This window comes from Camelus bactrianus, chromosome 11, assembly GCF_048773025.1.
Source record: "Camelus bactrianus isolate YW-2024 breed Bactrian camel chromosome 11, ASM4877302v1, whole genome shotgun sequence".
Lineage (NCBI taxonomy): Eukaryota > Metazoa > Chordata > Mammalia > Artiodactyla > Camelidae > Camelus > Camelus bactrianus.
In genome coordinates, this window is record NC_133549.1 from 64,789,057 (window position 1) to 64,814,565 (window position 25,509).

The 25,509-nt window shown below is 35.9% G+C and overlaps 2 protein-coding genes across 7 annotated transcripts in view; one reads left to right on the forward strand and one right to left on the reverse strand.

Moving 5' to 3' along the window:
- The window catches only part of HERC4 (HECT and RLD domain containing E3 ubiquitin protein ligase 4), a 123,076-nt gene extending 115,117 nt beyond the window's left edge, over positions 1–7,959 (reverse strand). The window contains exons 1-2 of one of the 6 annotated variants that reach the window (XM_010951700.3): positions 7,468–7,959; positions 5,356–5,660 (exon numbers count right to left, since the gene is read on the reverse strand). In XM_010951700.3, the coding sequence (XP_010950002.2) occupies positions 5,356–5,581 (226 nt within the window). In that variant the 5' untranslated portion in view covers positions 5,582–5,660; positions 7,468–7,959. Of the gene's footprint in view, positions 1–763; positions 897–1,001; positions 1,069–5,355; positions 5,661–7,467 lie in introns of those variants that run through there. The other 5 variants (XM_045514246.2, XM_010951702.3, XM_010951705.3 and 2 more) reach the window with 5 other exon arrangements.
- A 9,266-nt stretch (positions 7,960–17,225) lies between these two features.
- Positions 17,226–25,509, forward strand: part of MYPN (myopalladin) — a 91,353-nt gene continuing 83,069 nt past the window's right edge. The window contains exon 1 of the transcript XR_012510275.1: positions 17,226–17,357. The gene's annotated coding sequence lies outside the window, so the exon portion shown is untranslated. The remainder of the gene's footprint in view (positions 17,358–25,509) is intronic.

A 25,509-nucleotide genomic window follows, 5' to 3' on the forward strand; every position in this document is an offset into this window, starting at 1 on the left:
TAGACTATCATTTCCAACAAGAATCCTTAATAACTGCTCAAACTGAGAAACTGAAATCTTCCATACTCCTGTTCTTTCAAGGAAAATACATGGCTCACTTACAATCAGATAAAGACACTAACATACCAAACACAAAGAGAAAATCATTGGTTCCAAATCATTTAAAGAAGTCTCTATTTGTTAGATTGCTCAGATTAGGCACCTACTACTATTATTGTCTTCTCTGTGGGCTAATGGTTTTATAAAGCATTCACCAAACCAACACATCCTACATAGAAATACACAGTAGATTTGATACAACATAATTAATCCAAGTTCCAGTGTTAGCTACCAAATCAATTGTGCCTGGCAGTTACTATGGACCTTGGACAGTAGCACAGCATAGCATTAGACAACAAAGGAATGTAAGAATATGATATATTACAGAGGAAAGAGAAAAGACTGGGTGTTAACCATAGTTAAGTTTTGTTCGTTTGTTTAAATATTCTTCATACCACACAAAGTTATAATGAAGTACCAAAGTGGTACCACAATGCAAGCACCTTGATAAAATAATGATTCATTTCAATAGGCCATCAAACAGAATGGCAAAAAAACAATCTGTGCATTAGTATTTGATCTGCCTCAAATAGAAGATATTGCTGTAAATAATTCTAAACATAAGCACAGTTTAGTGAATAAGGTAGAAGACTGGTAGACTTAAATTTTCAGATTCAATTTATAGCTGTTCACCAGTCACCTGCTGTTTTGACAAGTTACTTACCAACTTGTGCTGCCATTTCTCCGTAAATTTATCCCCTAAGATGAGGATAATTCTTGCAAATTGTGTCACAAGCATTTTGAAAGGAACCATGAGTTATTGTGTAATGCTCTTGAAATTCCTCAGATGTAGGGTCCTACACAAAGTAAAGTATTATTATACATCTCTCTAACAGTAGTCATCTGTTTGCATTATGAATTTTTTTTCCCTACCCTTGACACTGAGAATCTTGGGCACTAACCTTTCTCAAAGTGTCCAAAGCAAGCCTCCACTCCTGACCCAAGTAACTATTTTTTCAAGTCTTCATATCATCCACATCTTTCTCTTCCTTAGAAGGTATTGTGAAAATTAGGAGTTATAAAACATAATGAACTTCTTTGATATTCTTTATGCTTTGGCTCAATAAGAAATACAAGGGATAATTTGGTAATTTTAATCCACTCATGTGAATAATTTTATTTCCCATATTTATATATTTATTTTCCTGTACTCTAAAATTTCAACTATATTGAGTTCATTTATAGATTTGTGTTTTATGAACAGAGAGAGCAGGTCAGAAAATGAAGAAGCAAGAAAGGCAAGCAAATCATTACTGCCATATGACCAAAATATTTTTACTGGAATGACCAACAGTAGAAATTACCATTTTGGGATACAGAAAACAGAATCAACGCTCATAATCTTCATATCTTCTGTAGAAGAGCTGAGCATAAGCTATAATAAATTCTATAATACCTCTCAAACTTTACTACTGGCTTTGCTAATCAAGTTAGTCTTCAGTTCTAGAATAAAATATATATTTTTGATTTTTCAGTTCATGTTGATACTCTCAACTGCCTTATATGGTTTCTAAAATGGCTTCTTTTTGAATTTATGCACAGGGAAGGGGCTGAGGAGGGATAATAAAATATGATGTCACCATTGTACAACCTTAATTATAAAACAGTAATTTTTAAGAGATTATTTTTTAAACCCTTAGAATTACATTAAAATAATGATGGAAACTAGTTTCCTCCTAGGTGAATAAACATTCCTCTGTCTTTTAAATATGGCAGGGGAAAAACTTTGTGGGATAAAGATAAAACCACAATATTTAGAGTGATCTCTTGATATTTGCTAGTCTGGTGATTGTTAGTCTCTTAATCTCTTTTAACTTCAGTTTCCTCATCTGAAAAAGGGGGACTATAACACCTGCCCTAGCTGACATGTAAGACTGTTGTGAGGATTAAATGAGATATATAATCTATTTGAAAGAACTTTGTATACCATAAAAAGCTATTAAAACAGTAATGTTTAACAGGAGTGTAGGACGTTATTTGCAAATTATAAACAAAACAGTTTAATAATGTTTCTAACATGAAACAAATGGAAACAGATGTGTAAAACATATGTTTAGGACCATGGTCACCAAATTATACCTATGACTGGATACACAGTGAGTAAATGATTTTACTAAGACAATTCACTTCCTAAATGTTATCTTAAAATCTTCAGAAGTAAATTTGGAAGGAAGTGTAAGAATAAAACTAACAATTCATTTAGACAGTCTGGCCTAGCATTTTGAAGATTAAATATACTATTTACCTGTTAGCTATGAATTAAAGAAAAAACTGAGAGCCTTTAGATTTAAAAAAAAGTTCAAAAAAATCTTATGAAGGAGAAATACATACATGAAAGCGAAATAGATGTTCACTTCTTTGGAAAACAGAAAAAGCTAGTGATAGCCAGGGGTATACATATACAGGAGAACAAAGATGAACATAAACATTATCTGCACCTTGGTATAATAAAGGAAATCAGTGAAACATTCTCATGTGGTTACTAAAATGTCCAGAATGGAAACTTCTCTCAATAGGCCACAGGTCAGAACTATTTAATACACTGTACGGCTGAGTCTTCTGATAGATGATCAGGACTCTGAAGAATAGCTTATCCTTAATGAATGAGGCCACCTCTCTCTCTTCTACTCCTTATAACAAAATATTTAGCATGTTTATAAAGCCAATCTCTGTAAAAAAACAACTCTTGGCCCTCTCCTTTCTGCTTGTTTTCTTTATGACAAAAGTTTAAAGCTCCGATGAAGTGAAATATGTTTATTATGTGGTCCTAAAATTCAATCAGACTCAGTTACCAGAAGATTTAAAAACCAATTAAAGAAGAATGAATCCTTATCTTTTAATTCATTCCTCAAACAAATTTAAAAAATGACTGGGGAAGGAGTACCTTTAAATCATTAAGGAATTACTCCAAACAAATAATTTTAGTTAAAACATTATTAAAATTTTCCACTCAATCACCTTAAATCAAACCTGAGGTTAAAAAGGTGAAGTCCCTATCAAAGCAACTACTTGCTTTTGAACTTTCACTTTCTCCTACCTCTGTAACCTAGGTACACTTCAATACATCACTAAACCCGACTTTAAGAAATAAAAAGTTTTTCTCAGGATGAAGATCCCTTCTGATAAAACTATTTCAGCTCCAGATGTATTTTCTGGCTATTTATGTGATCAGTGATTGGATTAAACTTAAGACTTCACTTTCTCCCAGAAATATTTAATTCTATCCCACAATGACATTTCCCATCATTTAAAATTCCTAGTCTTTAAATGCATACCATGTCATTTCAAATTTCAATTCTCTCCGGTTATTTCATTTATGTATGCCTTAATGCCCAACCCAGGCTCCCAATTTTTCAAAGACAAAGTTTATGTCTTTCATTTTTCTATTCCGTAAACTGTAACGTACTCTGGACAATAAGGCAATCCTAAAGAAGTATCAAAAGTTAGGTAAACCCACCCTCCCAACTTTAAATTGCCAAGTAATGCTTCCAGGATGAATCAACAGAGTGATATAAATGCCACAATGCAATAATCACAATGTCAACATGACCACAAAGAAGCCTTTCCTGGCTAGTTAAGTTTCTCAGAATCTCGCCTATAGAGTTAAAAGCTGTTCCAGGCACTATAATCATTATACTATTAGTGCACAGCATCTCCCACCCTTGTCCTAGACACAGAACAGGTTTTTAGTAACATTAAAAAAAATTTAAATCTTAGTAAATTTTAGTAACTATACTGGCGATTTCTATGTGCTAGCTTTGTACTTTCTATTTGCGCTGTAGCCTCTCAGATATTACTAAAGCAATATAGAGATATGTTCAGTTATTTCTGTGGGGCATGTTAAGTATAGGAATAGTTACAGCCCCAATACCATGAAAATCTCAACCTGAGGCAGCATTCCAAGCTAAGCAAAAAAGGTAAAGGATCCATCTGCCTCTGAAGCAATGATAATAAATATAACAGTAACTTACCATTCATGTCTAACATGATAACTTCAATGCCTAAGATTATGAAAATCTGCCAAGATTCCATAAATATTCTTTATGAGGTAGAATACAAGAAAGCCACGATTTACCTTGAGTTTTGCAATAATTAAACCTACTGTATTAAGTAAATATCACTACCATTCATCCAAAAAAGTTAAAATACAAATTAAGACAGAAGAAAAGAGATTAAAAGCCTAACAACAAAGAAAAGATGAAACCTATACAGTATTTACAAGCTAGAAAAGTGAAGTCTGACATGGTGGTGAGATGGTATGAAAAATGAGTAACATGCCTTAATTTAATACCTTAATATTTTATACCTACGTTAACCTTTCAGAAGTAGACTAACAATAGAAACCACTTAAATAATGATGTGGTAAAGAAAAATAACTGCCACAGAAAATACTTAAGTATCATCACTGTTAAAAGAAACTGTAAATTAGTACAGCTACAGTCTTATCTAAATTTACCATCTTAAGAATTAACTTCTAGTTGTAATTAAAAGCAAAATTTACATAACAGTTTTTCTAAGTGTGGTAAAATCAGATTTTAAAATATGTATATCCAGGAAAACAGAACATAAAATGTGACCAAATTCCTCAAAATTCTCATTACCCTACAAATGATTTTAAATTTGGCTTGTATGGCTACCACACAATCAGGACACCTCAGACACAAAACTTTAAATAGCCAGTGTTACTACTTGAAAGTAGGAGACCAGGGGAATAAAAGATACTTCAAACTAAATAAAATCATGTATTTAAAATACAATAGGGAGAACACATGAAAAATTAAGATATATTTTAAGCAACTAAGTGTAAGCCAAAAGCTTTCATCTTAATTTTTTTCCCTTTCTGCTGTATGAAGAACAACACAGTAAATTATGCATTTAAAATCTGCCCAGGGTGGCTGAACAGCACTTATAAAAGAGGACCTACATACTGTATATTCTATACCTACATACTCAGTACCAAAGAAGATCTACACACTGCAGACTGGTTTTCTCTATTATTTTATATCACCATAATTATGTTCTGAAACCACAGCTTCAAACAATAAGGGAATAGCAGTAGTTAAAAAAAGAAACCACAAAATAATGAAGTACTTAGAAGCATGCAAATGTAAAAGGTGTATTTAACTTCTAGTTTGCTTTTAAAAATTGATAAAATATATATATATATGAGTTTAAGACTAGAAAAACTGTTTGCTATTTCAAATTTAAATGATATAATTACTAGAAATAGAAAAAACAAAAACATGTTCAACTTACCTGGTTTCTTTCTGGATTTTTCATGACCTAGCTGTCCTAGATCATTACATCCACATGTGTACACTGTTCCATCATCCAGAACAAATACAGTATGTCTGAGTCCACATCCTACATCTCGGACCTTTTTATTTATAAAAAAGTCACTTTTTCTGGGCTCTAGTACAATTTCTTCATCAATTCCACCCAAACCTAGCTGTCCAAAAGATGCATTTCCCCAGCACAACATGTTTGTAATTCTTTTGGTCTTCCAGTTTCAACAAAAAACTCCTTTCTGAAACACTGGAAAGTTGGAGGTATCCCTATGTCTGAGAAGATAGAAAAAAAGTTAATATGACTTCAAAGGAAACATGAAGTATAACTGCTCTTTCAGGTGCTAGGCTACAATAATCACTATGTAATAAACATAAAATCTAGTTTGTAATAGGCTACCTAAGTTATCATTCAATTTCAAAAAAAAATCACTTGTGTATTTTAAAATATATCACATAGAAATGTTTAGAGAAAATACATCTCTTCACTATTCTCTGAAAAATTTAAAATACTAACTAGTTTTGACTCTGTTATGATAGACTAACTGAAATATTAAGTACCTTGAAGAAATTTTTCTTTTTGCTTTGAATAATTTCAATGGCAGCAAGAATAAGATATCTACCCATTGCCCCCCAAATCAGATATATACTCAGGGAAAAATTTAGCCAACAACATAAAACCTTGCAATCTCCCTCAAGTCACAAATAGACCTTCTAATACCTACCCCAACATCAACAGAAAATTGAAGTTCTTAACTGTACTACAAATAAAACCAATAATAAAAACTTTAAATATCCCACAACTTAAATGACTCTTCCAATTATTCATATTAATAGATTCCAGACAAAATTCTCATTCTCTAGTCAAGCTTTGATCTTAAGAATATCGCCTCCGAAGATCATATTTTACAAATCAAAATAGTAACACTCCAACCTTACTAATTTAATTTTAAAATGATTTAATTTTAAATATTTTAAATAATACTTAAAATAACTTAATTTTAAAATGTACATAACTATAATACAATAGTATGCAGTTTAAAGATCAAGATTCTCCCCAAAATTCAACATTTTCTATTTTGAGTGGTAACCGCGACTGAAAAGTATTTCCCCAGGGCAATCTGTATCTATCTATACCTCTGAGACAATTATTTGAAGATGGAAAAAATCTGCAAATAACTCCGGCACTGCCGATTTTTCAAGAATAGGAATGGGGGCTGGGACACTGATAGTTTGCTGGCGAAATCTGTAGAACTTTCCAGTACACTGACTAAGTATTTCTTCTAAAGACAAGGATAACAAAGAGTTCACTTCATCTAAACCTACACAGATTTTTAGACATATTGCATTATTAAATAACACACTTATAGGAAGTCAGTCTTATTCCCGGTGTAGTCACCCACATTCCTTACACAAAACCTGTTTCAAAACCGAACTTTTTTACGTGCAGGCTAGCAAACGCTGAAGCTATCTCATTCCATGACCCATCCATTAAGAAAAGTTTGATTTCATTCTTTTGGGGCATCAGAACTCGACAGTTTCCGAGAGTTCTGCATCGTCTCCCGTTTTTGTTTTTGGTTTTGTTTTCAAGGCGAGGATAGGAATAACACTCCCGATTCCAGAGCACGGGGTTTAACCAGCCTTTCCTTTAAAAAGTCAGAGGGGTATGGGAAAGGCGTCCTCTCGCCAGCAACAGGTAGGGGAATGAGAAGCAGTTTATTTCCATCATTCCCAGAACATCCACTCGGATCAGCCCGGGGGGCCGGGGGAGAGAAATCATCTGCACACACCCAACCTCGCGGGCCGATCAGTCAACCAGGGCAGCCGCCCGCCCGCAGCTGCCGCAGAGGCCAGCGGACGAGGCTCGGCCGCTCGCCGGCCCTCAGGCCCAGGGAGGCCCTTCCCCAGGGAGGTGCGACATTCCAGCCCCGGGGCCCCGACACTGCCCTCGTCCCCCACCCCCCACCCCGAGGAAACGCTGAGAAAGCATCCTGGGCCAGGCCGGCCTGTATCCGCCCAGGCGGCCTGCCCCCCCTCCCTAACGCCGTCACACAACCCCGAACCCACCGGGGCAACGACTCACCCGGCCCCTCCAGGCAGGGGAAGCCCAGGCCGACGGGGGGCGGCGCTTCCCCGGAGAGCGAAGAAACGCGGCAGCTGAAGCAGGTCTCCAGCTCCCGGACCCTCCTCCTTCAGCCAGAGGAGGCGAAAACTAGAGCTCCTCCGGCGTCGGTGAAGCTGCTCCGCTGCTCCGCTCCTCGGCTCCTGTGAAACTTTACTGGGTTCCCGAGAGAAAAGCAGCCGCCACCGCTGTCCAGTCCAAAGACAGCCGTCAGCGACCCGGATGGAGCGGGAGGGGAAGGACAGGAGGCGAGCGAGGCAGAGAGCGCTAGGGGTGGGGAGATTTGGGGAGAGACTGGGGAGAAGGGAGAGGGGTAGGTGGTAACGCGGGGGAGGGGGAGGGGTCGGCCGGAAGTGAGCCTCAGAGCACGCGCGCGAGCCCGCCCACTTCCCGGCCCGCGCGCCTGCGCTGGAATCTTCCCAGGGCACATCAACCCGGGCGCCTGCGCACTGTGCTGCTTTGCGTTTCCTTAAGAGGAAAATGCGAAATACAGAAGTTGTAGTTTGCAAGACGAATGGAGGGGTTTGGTCTGTCTTGTAACAGCGTTTCAGCGTGCACAGGGACCTTTAAGTGAAGAAAATTTATTCGTTTTTGGCTTGTATTTTTGATCATTGGTTCCAGTCTCTCTTATTTTATTCTACTTCTCTCCAAGGAGAATTTGAAGTAACAGTCAAAACGTCATAAATATAGGTATTAAAGGCGGGTGAAATCTTTAATTTTATCCCTTAGCCTCAACTAATCAGAGGTTGCCAGATACATTCACGGCAATGACGGAGGCTACTGGCATTAAATGTCAAAACCACCAATTCAGGCTCCTGATGAAATGATGGCTGCCATCATTTTGTGCACTCTCCCTGGAAGAGAAACTTAAAAATGTAGGGCCTCCTTCATTGAGAGAAAATTAAGTAATGTGTATGGCTAGAGTGCCAGATTCACAAAAATCAAACGATTTCCTAGACCAGTCAAGGAGGAAAACTTCAAACAAGGCACTCCTGAAATTTTACCTTAGACTTTTCTTGTACCTTGACTTCAGAGTGAATGCTGAGGACCTAGAAAGAATTCCACAATGAGCCATGTTTCTTTATCTCAATGAAAAATATATCTCAGATTAAGAACTGTCTGTGCTAGAATATGTTTAAGAATGTGTGTGTTAGTTTCTTAGGGCTGCCATAACAATTTACCACAAATTGGGTGGCTTGGACCAATAGAACTTTATTGTCTCACAGTTACAGAGGCAAGAAGTCTGAAATCAAAGTGGCAATAGTTATTGGTTTCCTTCTGGGGCCTCAGACAGAGAATCTTTTCCTTACTTCTCTCCTAGCTTCTGGTGGTTGCTGACAATCCTTGGCATTCTTTGACTTACAGACATACCACTCTAATCCCCATCTCCATCTTACATGGTGTTCTTTCCTGTGTCTCTGTGTCCAAATTTTCCTCTTACATAAGGACACCAGTCATTGGATTAAGACCCACCCTAATCCATTGTGACCTCTTTTTAACTGGGTTGCATCTGCAAAGACCCTATTTCCAAATAAGGTCACATTCTCAGATACTGGAGGTTAGGTCTGGGCAACCCAATTCAACCTACATCCTTATTTCTGAATGTTACGGAAATAAGTGTAAAAATGACAAGATACTTAAACAAAGCAAGCATAATTTCAATATTGGAGTGGTGGTAATGCCCATGAAATATACTTTAGTCTTATTTTGATGGCTTCATTGCCCTTGTAGGACTTTAGTTGTCTTTTAACTTTAAGGACTTGATGTCTCAGAATATATCATTAAAGGGGAAGTTATGGGATTTGAGATCTTTAAGACAGGTACTTGATGCTACAACAAACACTAAAATGTGAATGTTAAGAAAATAAGAGTGTATTTTACCTTTTTAACATTCTAAGCGGGTGTTCCTAATCAGTGAAAACTTATTTCCGGGAACTTGGAGAGATGAGGGCATTAGGAGCTTCTTAAAGCTTTTGTCTGGGAGGTGCCACATATTACTTCTGCACATATAACAGAAGCAAGAACTATACACCTAGATACAAGGAAACTGGGAAACATAACCCCTGGGTTTCCAGGTAATATTTTATGCTGTGGAAGAGAGAGCATGAATTGTTCGGACACCTATCTCAGCCACATGGATATATCTCTCTCTAGAATATTTTAAAATATAGGTCTTACTTGTAGAAAATGAATTCTAGATGTTCCTTTTAACCATATAAATCTATGAAACTGTGATGCAAGATCTTAGAAAATAGCCAATGATTACCTTTAAGGTGAGACAAACATAGGATCAGGTTATTAGGATAATGTGAATTTGTTGTATAAAAGCAGCATGAGGTATTGATGATGATTATGATGTCCAAGGATGGTTTGTCTGGATTCAGAGCCTGAGCCTATAGCCACTTAGACCTCTGTCCTATCCTCCCAAAGACATCTACAGACATTTATTCATGCTCTGTTTTATAGAAAATTACTTCTCAGTCACAATTTCTATAAATGAGGGAAGTTAATAATCCATAGCTCACTGGGTTGTGAGGATTTGATAAGATAACATGTACAGGGCCTTGAACATGGCCAGTGTTTTGTAAATGTTAGTTTTATTATAACTAATATTATCTCTCCTGAACTACAAGTAGCAAGAGAATATCTGGGAAAGTATTCCATATCACCAATCATGATATAATTTTAATTTACAATAAAAGTAAAATATGTTTTACCTATTGTGTTATTTTCATTTACAAAAAAACTAATGCTCAGACTGTACCACTAAAATAGGTTTTTATTCCGTCCCACTCTTCCTCTTGCTACCTCCCATCCAGCCATACTACTTGTACTGTACCCCACCTCATTTCCTTCATTTCAGTCTCTGCTCATGTCACCTCTCCAGTCTTCCCTGACCACCCTACCCAAAAAAAGTACCCCCTCACTCTCTATAATCTTATCCTGTTTATTTTCTTTCGTATCTATTATCACTACCTGATATTTATTGTATAATACATAAATGTACAATATTTATTATATTACATGTCATATATAGGTACATTCAAAATAACCAATTACATACAATCTATAAATATATACATAGATATATAAATGTTTGTCTCTTTCACTAGAATGAAAACTCCATAAAGGCAGGGATTTTGTCTGTTTTGCCCAGTGCTCTATTCCCTAATACCTTGAACAGTCCTGCCTGGCCTACAGTATGTGCTCAAAAATTATTTATTGAATTAAATGATGGTGCTGGCAACAATGTAAATTATCACAACCTTCTTATAAACAAATTTGGCAATATGTTTCAAGAGTCAGTAAATTTCACTTAACAATAGTTCGTAATAATGGCAATATTTATTGTAGGACATTCCACTAAACTACCTACATTATATCACTTCTGGACTCTGTTCTATGGAAATAAAAGGTGCATTCAACAAATCTTTATTGAGTACCTACTATGTGCCACTCTCCCAATTCTAGCAGGCAAGAGAGAGAAAAACAAAGAGGTAGGCAAATAAAAGTGTGAACAAGGATGTTTACTGCTATGTTATTTCTAATAGCAAAAATTTTAAACAACTTAAGTTCCAACAATGGGGAAATGGCACGTATGGCAAGGTGATCCTTTTACTGTTAACTTTGAAAGGACAGGATGGTACTGTCCAAAAGAGGGCATCACTTATTGCCACCAAATTGTGGACTCCACCTTGAGCTGACAACAGGAAAAGCCTCCTGTAGTCATTTTACACACTCCTGCTTTCCAAGGTTAGAGCCTTCAATCAAGCAGTTGCCTGCACATTTTTTTTCTTCAGTCCCTCAATGAGTCTCTCCATCTGGAGAGTTCTGCTTTTTTAATCCCCTGTCTATGGGCCCCATGGACATCCCTTCTCCTTGGTCTTTGACCTAGCATTATGGCTTCAGCCTGGAATATACACAAGACAGTCCGATCTTTTACAAGTTTTTTCAACAAATCTTTACTGAACACCTACTCTGTGCTGCCTTCCCAGTTCTAGTAGTAGAAATAGGAAGGGGGAAAAAAGAGGCAGGCAAATAAGTCTTTCAAATCGTAATAAATACTAGGAAACAAGCAAGGGATAGAGATGGAGAATAGCAGTAAGTCCTTGAAATAGAATGGACAATGAAGGCCTCAATGGAGCAGTTGTTATTAAAACAAAGAGAAGGGTCAAGCCCTGTGAAGACAGTGATGAGAAAACATTCTAGGTGGAGGGAGAAAAGTAAAGCCCTTGAGGCAGGAAGAAATGGCATTTTCCAGGAACTGACAGAAAATTAGTGTGGATGGAGCACAGGGGTACAAGATATGTTTGGTGATAGGCAATCAGAGTTTAGATCAAGAAGGGCACATTAAAGAATCTTATTCTAAATAATGCTAAGGGTTTTTAAGCCAGGAGAGGAGGGCAACGATTTTATTTGTTAAGAAAAAGATTCCTTTTGCTGCTGAACTGAACAGGATTGCTGAATTAGGGGAGGGTGAAAATGGACAAAGTTAGATTATTTAGGATTTTGCTGTAATCCAAATGGGAGATAATAGTGGTGGGGACTCAGGTGGTTGTGATGGAGATAAAATGAAGAAGGTACATTCAAAACACACTTTGGTAGTAGGATTAACAGAGTTGTGATGGAAGGTTTGTAGGGGATTAGAGAATGGGAGGGGTTCTGGGCCACAGGTAGTTTTCTGACATGAGGACACTTAACAAGATGAGTTTGGCTGGTGAGGGAAGAAGGAGGGCAGGTTTTGACTAGGAAGAATCAAGTGGTCTGTTTGACCTTATGTTTGAAAAACCAAGAGTATATTTCTGTATTAGTTGGCAGGGCTGCCACAACAAAATACCACAGAGTGGTTGGCTTAAACAACAGAAATTAATTTTTCTCACAGTTCTGGAGGCTAGAAGTCAGACATCAAGGTGTTGGCAGGTTTGGTTTCTTCTGAGGCCTCTCTCTGTGACTTACAGATGGCTACCTTTTCCCTCTTTTCCCTGGGTGTTCACACGGTCATTCCTCCCTCTCTGTGTTCTCTCTGCCCTAGTCTCCTCCTCTTGTGGAGACACCAGGTGTTGTGGGTTAGAGACTGCTCATTTTACCCTAGTTACCTCTTTAAAGCCCTATCTCCGAATACAGTCATATTCTGAGGTATTGAAGGTTAGGACTTCAGCGAATGAATCTGAGGGGGACACAGTTCAGCCCATAAAGATTTTTTCTCCCTTTTTGAATTGCATTATAAAAAGCCCTTTTTCTGTTATTTTAGCGGGTACAGACCTAGTCCCAAAGTGAATGAGACAGGGGAAAGAACTCTCTTCTGCCATATAAATGAGAAAGCACAGAAGGAATTTTGCCCTTCTTCTTAATGGCTGCAAGCAAAACAATTTTATTAATAATATTATGTTATGATATATGCTACATAATCAACAACATAAATAATAATCTGGATATTTATTATAGAATTCTTCTCAACTTTCATTCTCACATTTATACTAATCTCCTTTCCTGCTCTAAATTTACATTCTGACTCCAATTTTCTTCTCAGTGTCCCAGTGTGAAACAGTAGTAATGATCATATTATGAATACCTGAAACATTTTTAAAATGCTCTCTTTTCATAACTCTCTATAATTTTTGTGTTTGCTTTGCATCCCCTAATTATAGAAATTCAGCTGGCATTCAAACAGGCATTAAGCCTGAAAAAATTCACATGTAATGTGGCCGTTGACCAGTATGTGGGGATGTGTTCATGCCTTTGAAATTACAGCGTGATCACTCCAGTTACTAAACAGAGAAAGAGCTCAAAATGCCTGTCTTTTGGGGGGGGGGGGAGTGCGGTAAGATTTTTTGTGGCAGTTAAGAATAAAAATTGTTTTAAAATACAAAGTCTTAACTATATGATAAACTATGCTTTAGAATTAATTTTATTCCACAGCAACTGTAAGATGAGAATTCTGCGAGTTCTAATTAATAATGAGCATCAGCAAAGAAAATAGTATGAAGTGTGGGACCTCTACTTATATCTTTTAAGTCTATGTTCTTCTTTAAAGAAGAAAATTAAGATAGCAATAAAGAGGAGGAATCTCAACTATTAGGGCTTAACAGTCAAACTTTTGGATAGCAAACTCAACTATTTTGTTACTACTGTTTTCAAAGGGTCTTATAAAGATATTTGAGGTTAGGAAGTTCTAATTTAGCTGTCAGAAATATGAAATCTGAAGTTTCCTTTATTTTGTTCCTTGTGCCCAGTCCCATACCAAAGTAAATTAGCAAAATTACCTACATCAAATCAAAGGGTGATACTGTATGCACATGTACACACAAAGACACATGTATCCACACACATACATATACACATATACATGGCATGCCTCACTGCCCTCAGATAGGATCAGGACTAAAACTAATTTTAACTACAGGTTTCAGTCAAATAAACAGTACTACTTCTTTGAATAGAAATTAACTGCAGCATGATTATCTTCATCTATTGAATCGTTTATTAATAACTTTCAGAGTAATAGTATAAAAGAAACAGACTTGCCATGTATCTTATTCAATCACCATTTTTATAAGGGAAATTGACAACACATTTCAGATTCTTAAGTAAGTATTAAAAATCCTATGAAAGCAGCACAGAAGCCACACATGTAAGGAGACAGGAAAGCTTTTTAAACTTCCTTCCCACTTCCCTCACCCCCCAGAATGCCTTATGTACTCTAGAACCAGCTGTTGGTTGCCTTCAGCATACACATAACTTTTATACTCACTGACTAAAAATTGTAAAAAAATGTGTACTGCTACTCATGCTTCTTTTGGAAAAATGAAATAAATTGCCATAATAGCTGGCATTTAGAAATAAACAAAACACAAACATTTTTATGGACAGATTTTCATTAGAGTTTGAAAATACATTTTATAGTCTCAGTGTCAGATCTGATAGCCTGAAAGAACAGTTGAGCAGTAGTGACAAGAAAAGACAGAGTGTTCCTAGAAGACAAATTATAGTTGCCACCTCCACATTGCCTAAATACAGTTTAACCATATTAAAATGACAGAAATGTCTGCCCAAGGAAAATGCCATGCAGTCCAAGCTGCTGTTTTACTTTTTTTAAAAAGGAGAAAAATTACTCTTTGTAAACATAGGGATATGAAGAGGTGAATTGAAGGTTTGTGCGCTGTTCACTTTCAACAACAAACTTCATCTGTTCAATCTTTAAAAGGAAGTATTACCCAGCAAGCTAACTTCCAAAGAACAGCTTTCACACTGCTCCCAGCTGCAAGCTCTGAGAGTGTCGACAATAAAATAGAAATCCCATGGAATGGTGAATGTTAGAATTGTTCTTAGTGTGGAAAACATTTTTTTTTAAGTACTACATCATCAGAGAATATAATTATACACTGAATTAATCTGTAGTAGGGGTGAAACACCTTATCACCCTTCTCTTAGCTACAAATAGACTGGATAAGATGGTTTCTTTTACTTAAAGTAAAACTCTTCTGTTTAAAATTAAATTTGTTCAGTATGGGAAATTCTCATTTTAAGAAATTTAGATAGATTCTATTTTAAAACATTAGTAATTATTGTTAATAATTTAAATAATTCAGTAAAATATAAAGAAGAAAATGACAGAAATACCACCACAGGAGATACACACTGATAACATTAACTGAACATCACTCTGATATTTTTCCATACTCTAAAGTATGTTATACAGACATAGAAATCAATGTAAGTTTATGCAGTGGATCTTGGAGAATTTTAAAGTTTTTACTCAACAAGGTGCTAAAGATCTAAGTATTGGGGAGCTTAGTTATGTTCATGTAGAAGACATGCCCAGACCATGAACTTACAGGGCCAGTTATCTACACATATAAAGAAAGAATGGATATGTTCAGTCTTATTCTGTTCAAGTTGAATAAAAATATTTTTTCCAGCATTATTGAGATATCATTGACATATAACAGTGTATAAGTTTAAGATGTACAATGTCATGATTTGATACACATATACATTGTGAAATGATTACCACATACATTAACATCTCCATCACCTCAAAAAATCCTATTAAGTTGAATGTATTCAGATGTGTCTTGTTACATTGATTGTCATCATCTGTGCTTTGACTGACTGCCTAGAATGGCTTCTCCAGGTTCTTCAACCCCTCTGGCTCCATAAAATAGCAAAATGCTCGGGGGGAAATATAAAGGAAAGCCTTGAGTTGCTTCCTAGCCTATTCATTTTGTCTATTGCACTTGTATGTTTATATCCTTCAAGTTACTAAGCAATTTGTTTGATTATGTCTGTAATACATATGATAACATAATTTCTTTGCTTTGTAGCTGTAATTATTTAAACCATTCCTCCCTCCTACCACTACCTAAGTTCCAACTATCATCAAATCCAGCTTGCACTTCTGCCACAGCCTGTGAACTACGTGTAGTCTTGGCTGTTTGGTTCATCCACACAGCCACTGGGGTGATCTTTTTAAAATGCAGTTTTGATCACATCTTCTTAAAATCTTTATTATCTAGGCACTCAGCATCCTACATAATCAAGTCTATCCTCCTCTGCAACCTTATCCTTGCCAGATTCTTTATTTTATAAGCTATGAAATATGCTCCTTCACACCTTCTTACATTTTCATGTTGTTCCTTCAACCTTGTGAAGTTACAATCTTTCAAGACTCAGCTCAGGCAGTACTTCCTTTATGAAGACTTGCCCTGTCTGTGACAGTTGGGAGACTCCCTCCTCTCTGGTGCCATCCTCTGTTGTAGAGCTTGCCACATTGCAACATAATCAATTGCCTGTCTTCTCCCTCACTAGACTGTTAGCTCAAGGTCAGCAACGTGGATATTTTCACCCCTGTAGCCCTAAGAATGAATGAATACAAATTGTTTAGTATTAGCAATTCTAGTTGGCAAAATTTTTATCTTTGAATAATAAAATATGAGAAATAAATTGTTAGAAAATGTTATTTATTGTAAAAAATTGTTCAAAACAATGTCTCTAGGGAAAAAAGACAAGAAGCTCTCAGTGGAAAAGACTGAATATGTATGTAATAAACATATATTAAGTATTTGTCAGTTGAGCAACAGTTCCTTGTTTAGGTTATAATTTTCTAAGGGAGGGACCTGTATTTTTTTTTATTCCCTCCAGTGCCTAGCAGAGTACTACATCCATAGAATAATCTCAAGTCCATTTTTACTGATTAACTGAATGAGTGAATCCATTCATTATATCAAAACAAAATCCCAGGAATTCATAAGCCCTATCTCTTTGAATCTCTATGTATATTGAAATATCTTGTGAACTTTCTGAGGGCAGGGGCTTCCCACATCTTAACAGAGAGTACAGAACACAGTGAAAGTTTAGAAAATCTTTTATCAAGGTTACATCAGTCAAATACACATCTGCTTTGGTCATCACTGTAACATAGTATCCACAGAGGAAAGCTAGTGAATATTTGGTAGATAAACATGATTTGAAATCTGGCTACTGGAAAGTACAACTAAAATCTAAAGTTTCCCGAATTTAGGAATAAATTCAGATTGAACGTAATTCTGAAAGATACTTTATTTTCACTATGAAATAGTTCAACCTCACAGAGGTAAGGATGGGTAGGAGAAGGGAGAGAAGCTATAAACAAATAAATGAGGTTCATAGGAGAAAATAGCTCCTCCGAGGGGAGCCACATGCTCTGACACCCATGGCAGCCCAGCCACATGAGGAAGCAGCCTAAAATTAGCAGGATGGGCAAGCCCAGGAAGGGAAAGCCACAGCAGCTTTCCCGGCACTCAACAAGTGAGGTGAAGGGCCAGGAGCCCCGGTGGAACCCTCCTGTGGAGAAACACTGCAGTTTGTGCCAGGTAAGGCCCTCCCTAGTAACTCACCTTGGGAGATTTCTTAAGGGGATATCCAGACAATGGAAAGATTTAATATTGCCCAGGAAAGAGGTGCCTCTAGGAATCTAAGGATTAAGAGAGCAATAAAAGTATTCTTGTATCCAACCTCACCCAGATATTCATATGAACCACTGCTTTTCACCTTGTTGAACTAGGGCTCTCTGCGGTGTGTAGGTGTTGTTTCTTTTCCCCCCAAGTGTTGGAGTAAAGGGAGGAGGCTGTCCTAGAAAATTTGTAAAACCATGTGGAATAGGAATGAGGAAAGGGTACCTCCAAGTGAAATAAAAAATAAATGAGATTCTGCAGAGCCAAAAAGGAAAGATTAGAGATAACACAAATAGGACTCGGTGGGCAACAGTGGGCTTTTTTCATGAGTGAAGTACAGAGTGGTTGAGCTGGTTGAGGACAGACAACAGAATCTTGGAGGGGGCCAGGATTTTCTCAGTATGTTACTGTTTCATAAAGAACTAGATCAGTGATCTATTTTATGATGCACATGAGTTATCCCCAGTTGGGGTATTTATCTATCACTCACCATGATTTCTATAAGTTTCTATCTTCTATGCTAGAATTCATTTTTATATGATTTTTTTAAGTTATAACTCATTAATGACAAAACACCCCTGTGAGGGTGTCTCACAGGATCAATCTGAAGGGATTGTGCAATGAGACAGCAGAAATTCAGAACTTTTTAAAAATTACAGCTTTATTGAGATACAATTCAAACACCACACAATTCAACCAACTATTAAAAATATACAATTCAGTGGTTTTGCAGCTTTTGCCACAATCAATTTTAGAACATTTCATCCCCCTCCTCCCCCAAATTTCCAAATCCAGTAGCAGTCACTCCTCTTTCCCTCCAACAATCCCCTCACTTACAACCCTAGGCAACTACAAATCTACTATCTGTTTCTACAGATTTGCCTATTCTGGACATTTCATATAAATGGAATGATATACTATGTGATCTTTTGCGAATTTTTTTTTGCAGGGGGTGGGGGATGCTTAATGTGTAGCAAGGGAGAAGAGAACCTCTTCTGTTGGGAGTACTAACTGATGATTCGTCCTAAAGGGAAACTGTCATTGCGTCTAGTTTCCATTCTGAGTGAGCATTTATAACTTATTATTCTAAGATCATTCAATTACAGTGACACTTCAGTGCTACATATAATTATATGATTAATAAATGCTTTTCAGTAACAACAATTTTTACTTAATGATAATCTTGGATATGGCCTGATGGAATGAAGTGCACTCATTTAGGGTAATATTAGAGAACTTATATAGTACATATCCTAAGGATTTAGAAAATAATTAATGAAGTAAGATGTAGCGTATCTAGAATAGTGCCTGGCAGGTATTAGATTTTTAGTAAATAGCTGTATTTTCCCCCAATGTTAAACATTTACTCCCAGTGTTCAACATTTACTCATATTATAAAACAGAGTAGATCTGAAGAAAATCTTAACCTAGCAGAGTGCTTTGAACATACTAGTTACTCAATAAATGCATTTCAAAACAGGAAAGAGATATAGTCATGGATGTGTGCGTTTTACAGCTGTGATATTATTTTATAAAGGCTATGGAAAATAGTTTCATATGCTGGACAAGGAGGCACCAATTATAATTTCAAGTTGGAGGAAAGAGAGTTTGAGCTGATATCAACCACAATCTTGGATAACTGACTTTCTCTGATCTTCAATTTATCTACAACTCCAAGAAAAGAATGATAGGCTGGATCATAGCTAAAATGTCATCCCTATTGTTCATATTGTTGAAATATCATATGGCAAGGTCTCCAAGATACACCTGCCTTGTATTTATTTCATGCTAAAGGTTCGCACATTGAATTACAGGATTGCTTCTTAGGGAAGTCCATTTGGCTTACTGTCATAAAACTTGCAGCTTGTAATTACCTTGATGAAATCACCAGTTTTCATCGTCTGGGCCTCAGCTATCCAAGCTCAGAAACCCAATTTGTTTTTCAAAAATTCTTACAATGATGCAATTCTTTAGCAACGTATTTTACATTAACCAAATTTCTGAAAGAGTAATGGGCATCCACAGTTCCAATTTGTTAATTTACAATGAGAAAGATGTTAGTGCAAACCAAATGTCATAATCTCCTATAAATTTTTTTTCTATAAAGAAGTCTATTTAAAAAAAAACTCAATGGAAATCAGAATGCTACTGCATGAGCATGAATTGGAACATGGTAAATAATAAGTCATGGCATCTGACAATGTTGGCCTAGGGCTGCCAGCACCATGATCAGGAGCAGATAGGGCCCTCTTGGGTCAACACTGCTGATTCTTTCTCCTCTGATTTCCCTTTCCTACTTGTCATTCTGATTACCTCTTCAGGTATAGCTATAGATGTCAATATAGATACAGACACACATATGTATATTTATATACACGCATGTATTTGATAAATAGGTAGGTAGGTGGATAAATTGATGATAGCTAGATACCATCAGTTAGGCTACAGCCAAATTTTGCTCCCTTTTTTTCTACTGGTGTCCTTGAAGCTTTTTTTTTTCCTGCTATGGGGGCAACTTTTATTATTCTTTCTCTTTATAAATATAATACACACTTATTATAAGTTTTTTAAAAGTACAACTAAGAACATATATGAAAGAAAAATCTCCCAGAGTTCCACAACCTAGTTATAACCATTTAACAATTTGGAATATTGTACTCCAGAATTTTAAAAACTAAAAAAGGGTCATATTATAAACACTGTTTTGAAGACTGTTTAAAAAAAATCTTTCCATGTTTAAAAAAAGTATGTTTCTAATTTTTTGCTATTACAAAATTCTTTACAAACATCCTTATAAATACACCGGAATGATGGTTGTCCTTCTCTTAAGGTGCCTAAATTTATACACGTTAGTCACTGTATGTTGACTTTCCATTTCAATTTTCAGTGTGTTAGAGGTGCTCTGCTGATGCCTTCGTGTTTACTATAGTATGAAATTCTTTCCTATTAATATGTCATTTTTCAAGGTTTTTTGTTTTATATATCACATTTAGATTTTTAAATACTTTATATATATTTTTTACTCATTGTAATCTCCTAAAGTAAACAAAACAAACATTTTCCACACTTTTCAGTAACTGAAAAAATGAGCTGAAGCATATAGAATGATTTGCTCAAGATCATCCAGCTAGTGAGAGAGAGAGCTGCAATTAGAACCTGCTTTTTTTCCCTTAAATCAGTGATTTCCAACTAGTGAGCAAGACCCTGGTGGGCCATGAAGCAATTGTAAAGTATCCAGGTGTACATCAAGCCTTGTCTGAAAACAGAATAAACATCTTATTATTGGATAGTGTTATATTAATAAAACATAAATTTGTTGGAAGTAAGTGTCAAATTTATGGTTGCTTTTTTTCATTATGTATTTTATAAATCAATTGATAAAAAATTATATTTATAATCACTTGGGAGATCCACAACATTTTTTAATGTGGAAAGGTATACTTGTACTTGAAAAAGCAGGAACCTGTTTTCGGCCTTGCTGAGGTTCACTGTATTTGCTCTCAAGTATTATAAAAATGGCTTTAAACTCTTAACGAAGACATGCTATAAAAATAGAGCCAGCAGTATTTTATCACAAATAAAATTCCACTTGTGATATGTAAATTATGCTGTCCTGAAATAATCTTCCAGGTCATGCTCTTTAGAACTTTCAAAGAAAAGGAAAAAAAAAATAGGTGGTTGTAACTGTGCAAAGATGTAAGATGTGACAGGATGTAAGACATGAAAGGCAGTACACGCGAATAACTCGTGCCATAGTTTGCAGAAGTATCCTAGGCACCGGCAGAGCAGGAGAGCCAATTATAAATTACACTGCAGACTGGGGGCCCCTGTCTTCCATCTGAAGTACTAACCACTTCACAACTCTACAGACTGAGAGTACCTAGGACCCTGTGGACCCTCAAGGCAGAAACCTTACCGAATCTTACATCAAAGACTAATGAGAAATGAACAATGTAAGGAATTTTCCCCTAAGATATCTTTAAAAACAGAAAACATGTTTAGATGTTCATAATAGGTTACTTGAAACTATAAGTAGTCAAGTTCATACAGACATAAAGTAGAATGGCGGTTGCCAGGGACTGGAGGTAAAGAGGAATGGGGAGTTACTGCTTAATCAGTACAAAGTTTGAGTTTTGCAAAATGAAAGAATTTCTGGAGATGGAAAGTGGTGTTGGTTGTACAACATGAATGAACTTACTGCTACAGAACTAAACACATATCACAATTTAAAACAATTTTTTAAAAAAGAAGAGGTTATTTGGAAACAAAGTTTTACTAGGACCTTTTCCCACAATATCAAAAGAGAACAGAATTATGCTAAGACATTTCCTTTTTTGGTAAGAATTTAATCCAGACATGAGTGAAAATTATTGTATACAAATCAACTGATATTTCTAATAATTCCTAAGTCAATTTAGCCTATGCATGTGGACTGAATTCACCAAACTTGAAGATAAGTACAATAAATAGTGATCTATGCTAATAAAAATCTAAATATTCAGATTTTTTTCAGTATTGAGTTGCTGTGTAACTCCAACTAGCTAATTATTCTTTCTACATGTCAGTTTCTTCATATATAAAACATAAGCATTAATGCAGATCTTCTAAAAGGACTCTGATGAGAAATAGCTAGTAAAAACAAAAAAATATTTTTCAAATATGGTTTTAGTAATAAGAGCATTTAAATAATAGGATGTAAAACATCACTGTTCTTTGTATCTGATATCTGCCCCAGTTCATCATCATTATTATTAGCAGCATTCATTTAGTAGAACTAAATCTCGTGGTGTTTACATACATTCAACATTAGTTTATTAGACAATTCAGGATCATAGAAAGACTAAGATATCCCTCACTTCCCTAGATTTCTCCTCTCTAAATCACTTAACCTTAACAATAGCTCTGTTAACCTAAATTTTATACCAATCTTATGTTGACATCCTTCTTTAGATCAGATGAGAAATAAGATATTGTCCAGTACTTTCCATTATTATTTTCTTGTCATAAAGCACATACCACAGAGTGGATATACTGCTCTGTTATTTGTCACCACTCTACTTATTTGGCTAATGTAGGCTTGTTTGATACCTGGGTTGTCTGATCAGATTATAATTTAAATCCTTTAGCTATGTTTAGCCCCTTGGCAGTGGGTGAGTTAAGAATTTAGAATTCAGAAGCAGATGGTTCAGGAGCATGGTAACTAGATATGAAGCATTTTACCTCTATGTCATTGGTTTGAATCTGAACTTGGTTGATCACTACTGGTGTTCTATACAAGATGTAAGTGATCTGATTTGAATCTCTAATGAACAGCACCCCATGTTAAAAAAAAAAAAAACCCTCATCACTCTTGGCACTAATTGGCATTCTTGTTGTCAGCATCAGGATAGACGCCAAGGACTGAATCATTCTGGAAACCTGAACTGCTGCTGTGTCTGAGTCATCAGTCTACGTGGCCCATTCAGCCTTTGGCCTTTCCTTAGAGTTTATAGTTCAGCACAATTGTGTATTCTTCACTCTCTATGACTTCACAAAGCCAGATTAAAAGATGTTCACTTAAAATATAGCTTTTTATGATAATAATGGTAATAATGGTGATTATCATTTATTCATCACTTGCTAGGAGTCAGGTTTTGTTCTAAGAGTATTTACTTACTTAATTCTCACAGCAAATCCTATGAGGTAGGTACAATTATTTTCCCCATTTTTCAGAAATGAGGAAACTGAGGTGCTAGAAGATTAAGTAAGTTGCCTAAGGCTTCTCAAATAATAAGTGGTGGAGGTGGAATCCAGTTCTAAATACAATTATTCACTGACTAATTATAGCATTTGACTTCTTTTACCATCTTACTACTGATAATATTTTAAACATTCAATGTTCAAATCAAACAGGGCATATATCAATGTCTCAACATTAAAACTGCTCATCTTCCTGTACTAATTATTACTATTATTATTTGTTTCTGAAAAGAGGTGATGGATCTTTCCTAAGTTTGATTCATGTGCATCCTTATTCTGATTTTAAGGTACTTAAAGATCTTAATTTTACAATGGCATTTATGCTTATCTATTTGTCGTTTAAGCTAAATGCCACCTGGACTTGGAAACATTCTCTGATCTTAACATTTCTAAATTAGTAGAGAAGAGAAAATTAAATTAAATAAAACCCTGGCTATGACTCCATCCCAATATAAGCATAGTGAATGATGACCAAATAGCCAATCCAGCTGCCTCTTTTTGTTAACATAGTAATTGGATTCCTTCCATCTACTATTCATGCAAAATTAGAAAGCAGATAAGAATTTTTTTTGAAAATCTGAGTATTTTATGAGATTTCCCATAGTACCTAGGACGTTTTTAGTACACTGAGATAAATGACCTTTAAAGTAAAGTCCATGAGCAATTAGATCACTTTAATGAATAAAACAAATTAATCTGGTTCTCACAAATAATTTTCTTAAGACTTAATAAAATATTTTTTGACATAACTACCAACTAGAAGTACAGAACTAGAAAACAATTTTTATGTTTCTTTTAGTTGCCATCTATACCTAGTTATTCAAAGCATGTTCTAAGTCTCACTTAGCACATATTTATTGTCTCAGTTTTGCTAATAAAGTTTGGGGCATTCCCTCCAAAAAGCTCTTATTAAACAAAATTAATAACATAAACTTGGCAATTTGGGTTTTCTGCTGATTTACATTTACATTTCATGGCCATTCTAGTGCTTAATTTTGCTATGTACAAAATAATCATAATAAAAACCAACCTCAAGGGCAGGGATGTTATTTTCTGTTGTTGTTATTAGAGTAATAACCAATACATGATTGTAAATAATCTCTCATGCCTAATTTCAGTATGTCTAGTAATTTGCAGATAGAGTTGCACTGAGAGAATTATTATTTATGGTTGCTTCAATTCCTTTAAGTTGTTTCTTTGGCCAGTCAGAGAAAGTAAATTATCCAGATTACCAAGGACTTGGAAGGATTTTGGAGAAAGTCACTGAATCAATGTAATCATAATATCACTGGAGGTCTCCTTCTTGTAACTCTACATCTTCTGAGTTTTTTTTTCCCAAAGTGATTCCTAACTGCCTTGCTAACAAGTGTGGGTTCCTCTGAAAGGAGGTGCGATGTGCTTGGGCTTTGGTGTCATGTAGACTTGGATGTGATTTATAGCTTTGAGTGGCCTTGTGCAAATTTTTTCTCTGATCTTCAGTTTCCTCCTCTATAAATAGAGGATAATGATATAGTATACCTTGGACAATCTCAAGGTGTACTTCCTGAGACTTTTTCAGATCCCTAAATTTATGAAAACCACAGTAGCATATAATTTTTTCAGTCTCATCCTCCATAAAATGAGGATAACAATTCAAACTTCCTAGGTTGTTGTATTAAATTATGTATTAAATATGAACAATAAAGCTTGGTTGATGTGGACATTGAGGTAGGCTCACTCAGAGAGCTGAGTCATTCAATCTGGTTTATCTGCATTTCAATAGGTCCAATTTTTGGAGTCAGTCTCAGTTGAGATTATGATCTAAATTAGAGAATATATGTGTGTACTCTTCACTTCTGGGAAAACAGACAGCTCAGTCTGTGATTTGAGCTGGAATCTCAAAAAGTGGACAGAACTACCCCTCAGCTATGCGTAGTAGGGTCTTAAAGCCCAAAACTCAAGAGAAGCAGTCTATAGAAGCAAAAAAGAATCTGATTCCAGGGGTTGGAAAGAAAGTAAAGACCTGATATAAAACAAAGATATTTCTAAGTTGGGCAAGAAAGTAGTGGTAAGCCAGTTCAGGAGGATGCAAAAGCATGGATGTGCCTCTTACAGAGTGCCTACAGAAGAACTCTTGGGCATGGTGGGTGCTATAAAAAGCCCCATTCCTTTCCCAAAGGCAAAGGTCCCCCATACCAATTATCTCAGTAATTTTGAGCATCCACTGAGCCAAAGTACATATAGCTCCTTACTCAACTGGTGCACAATGAGCATCCAAACATTTTTAGCTCCTTTTCTCATTTGAAGTGATTCTTAATAGTATTTGTGTTAAACTAATATTACAATTGTTAAT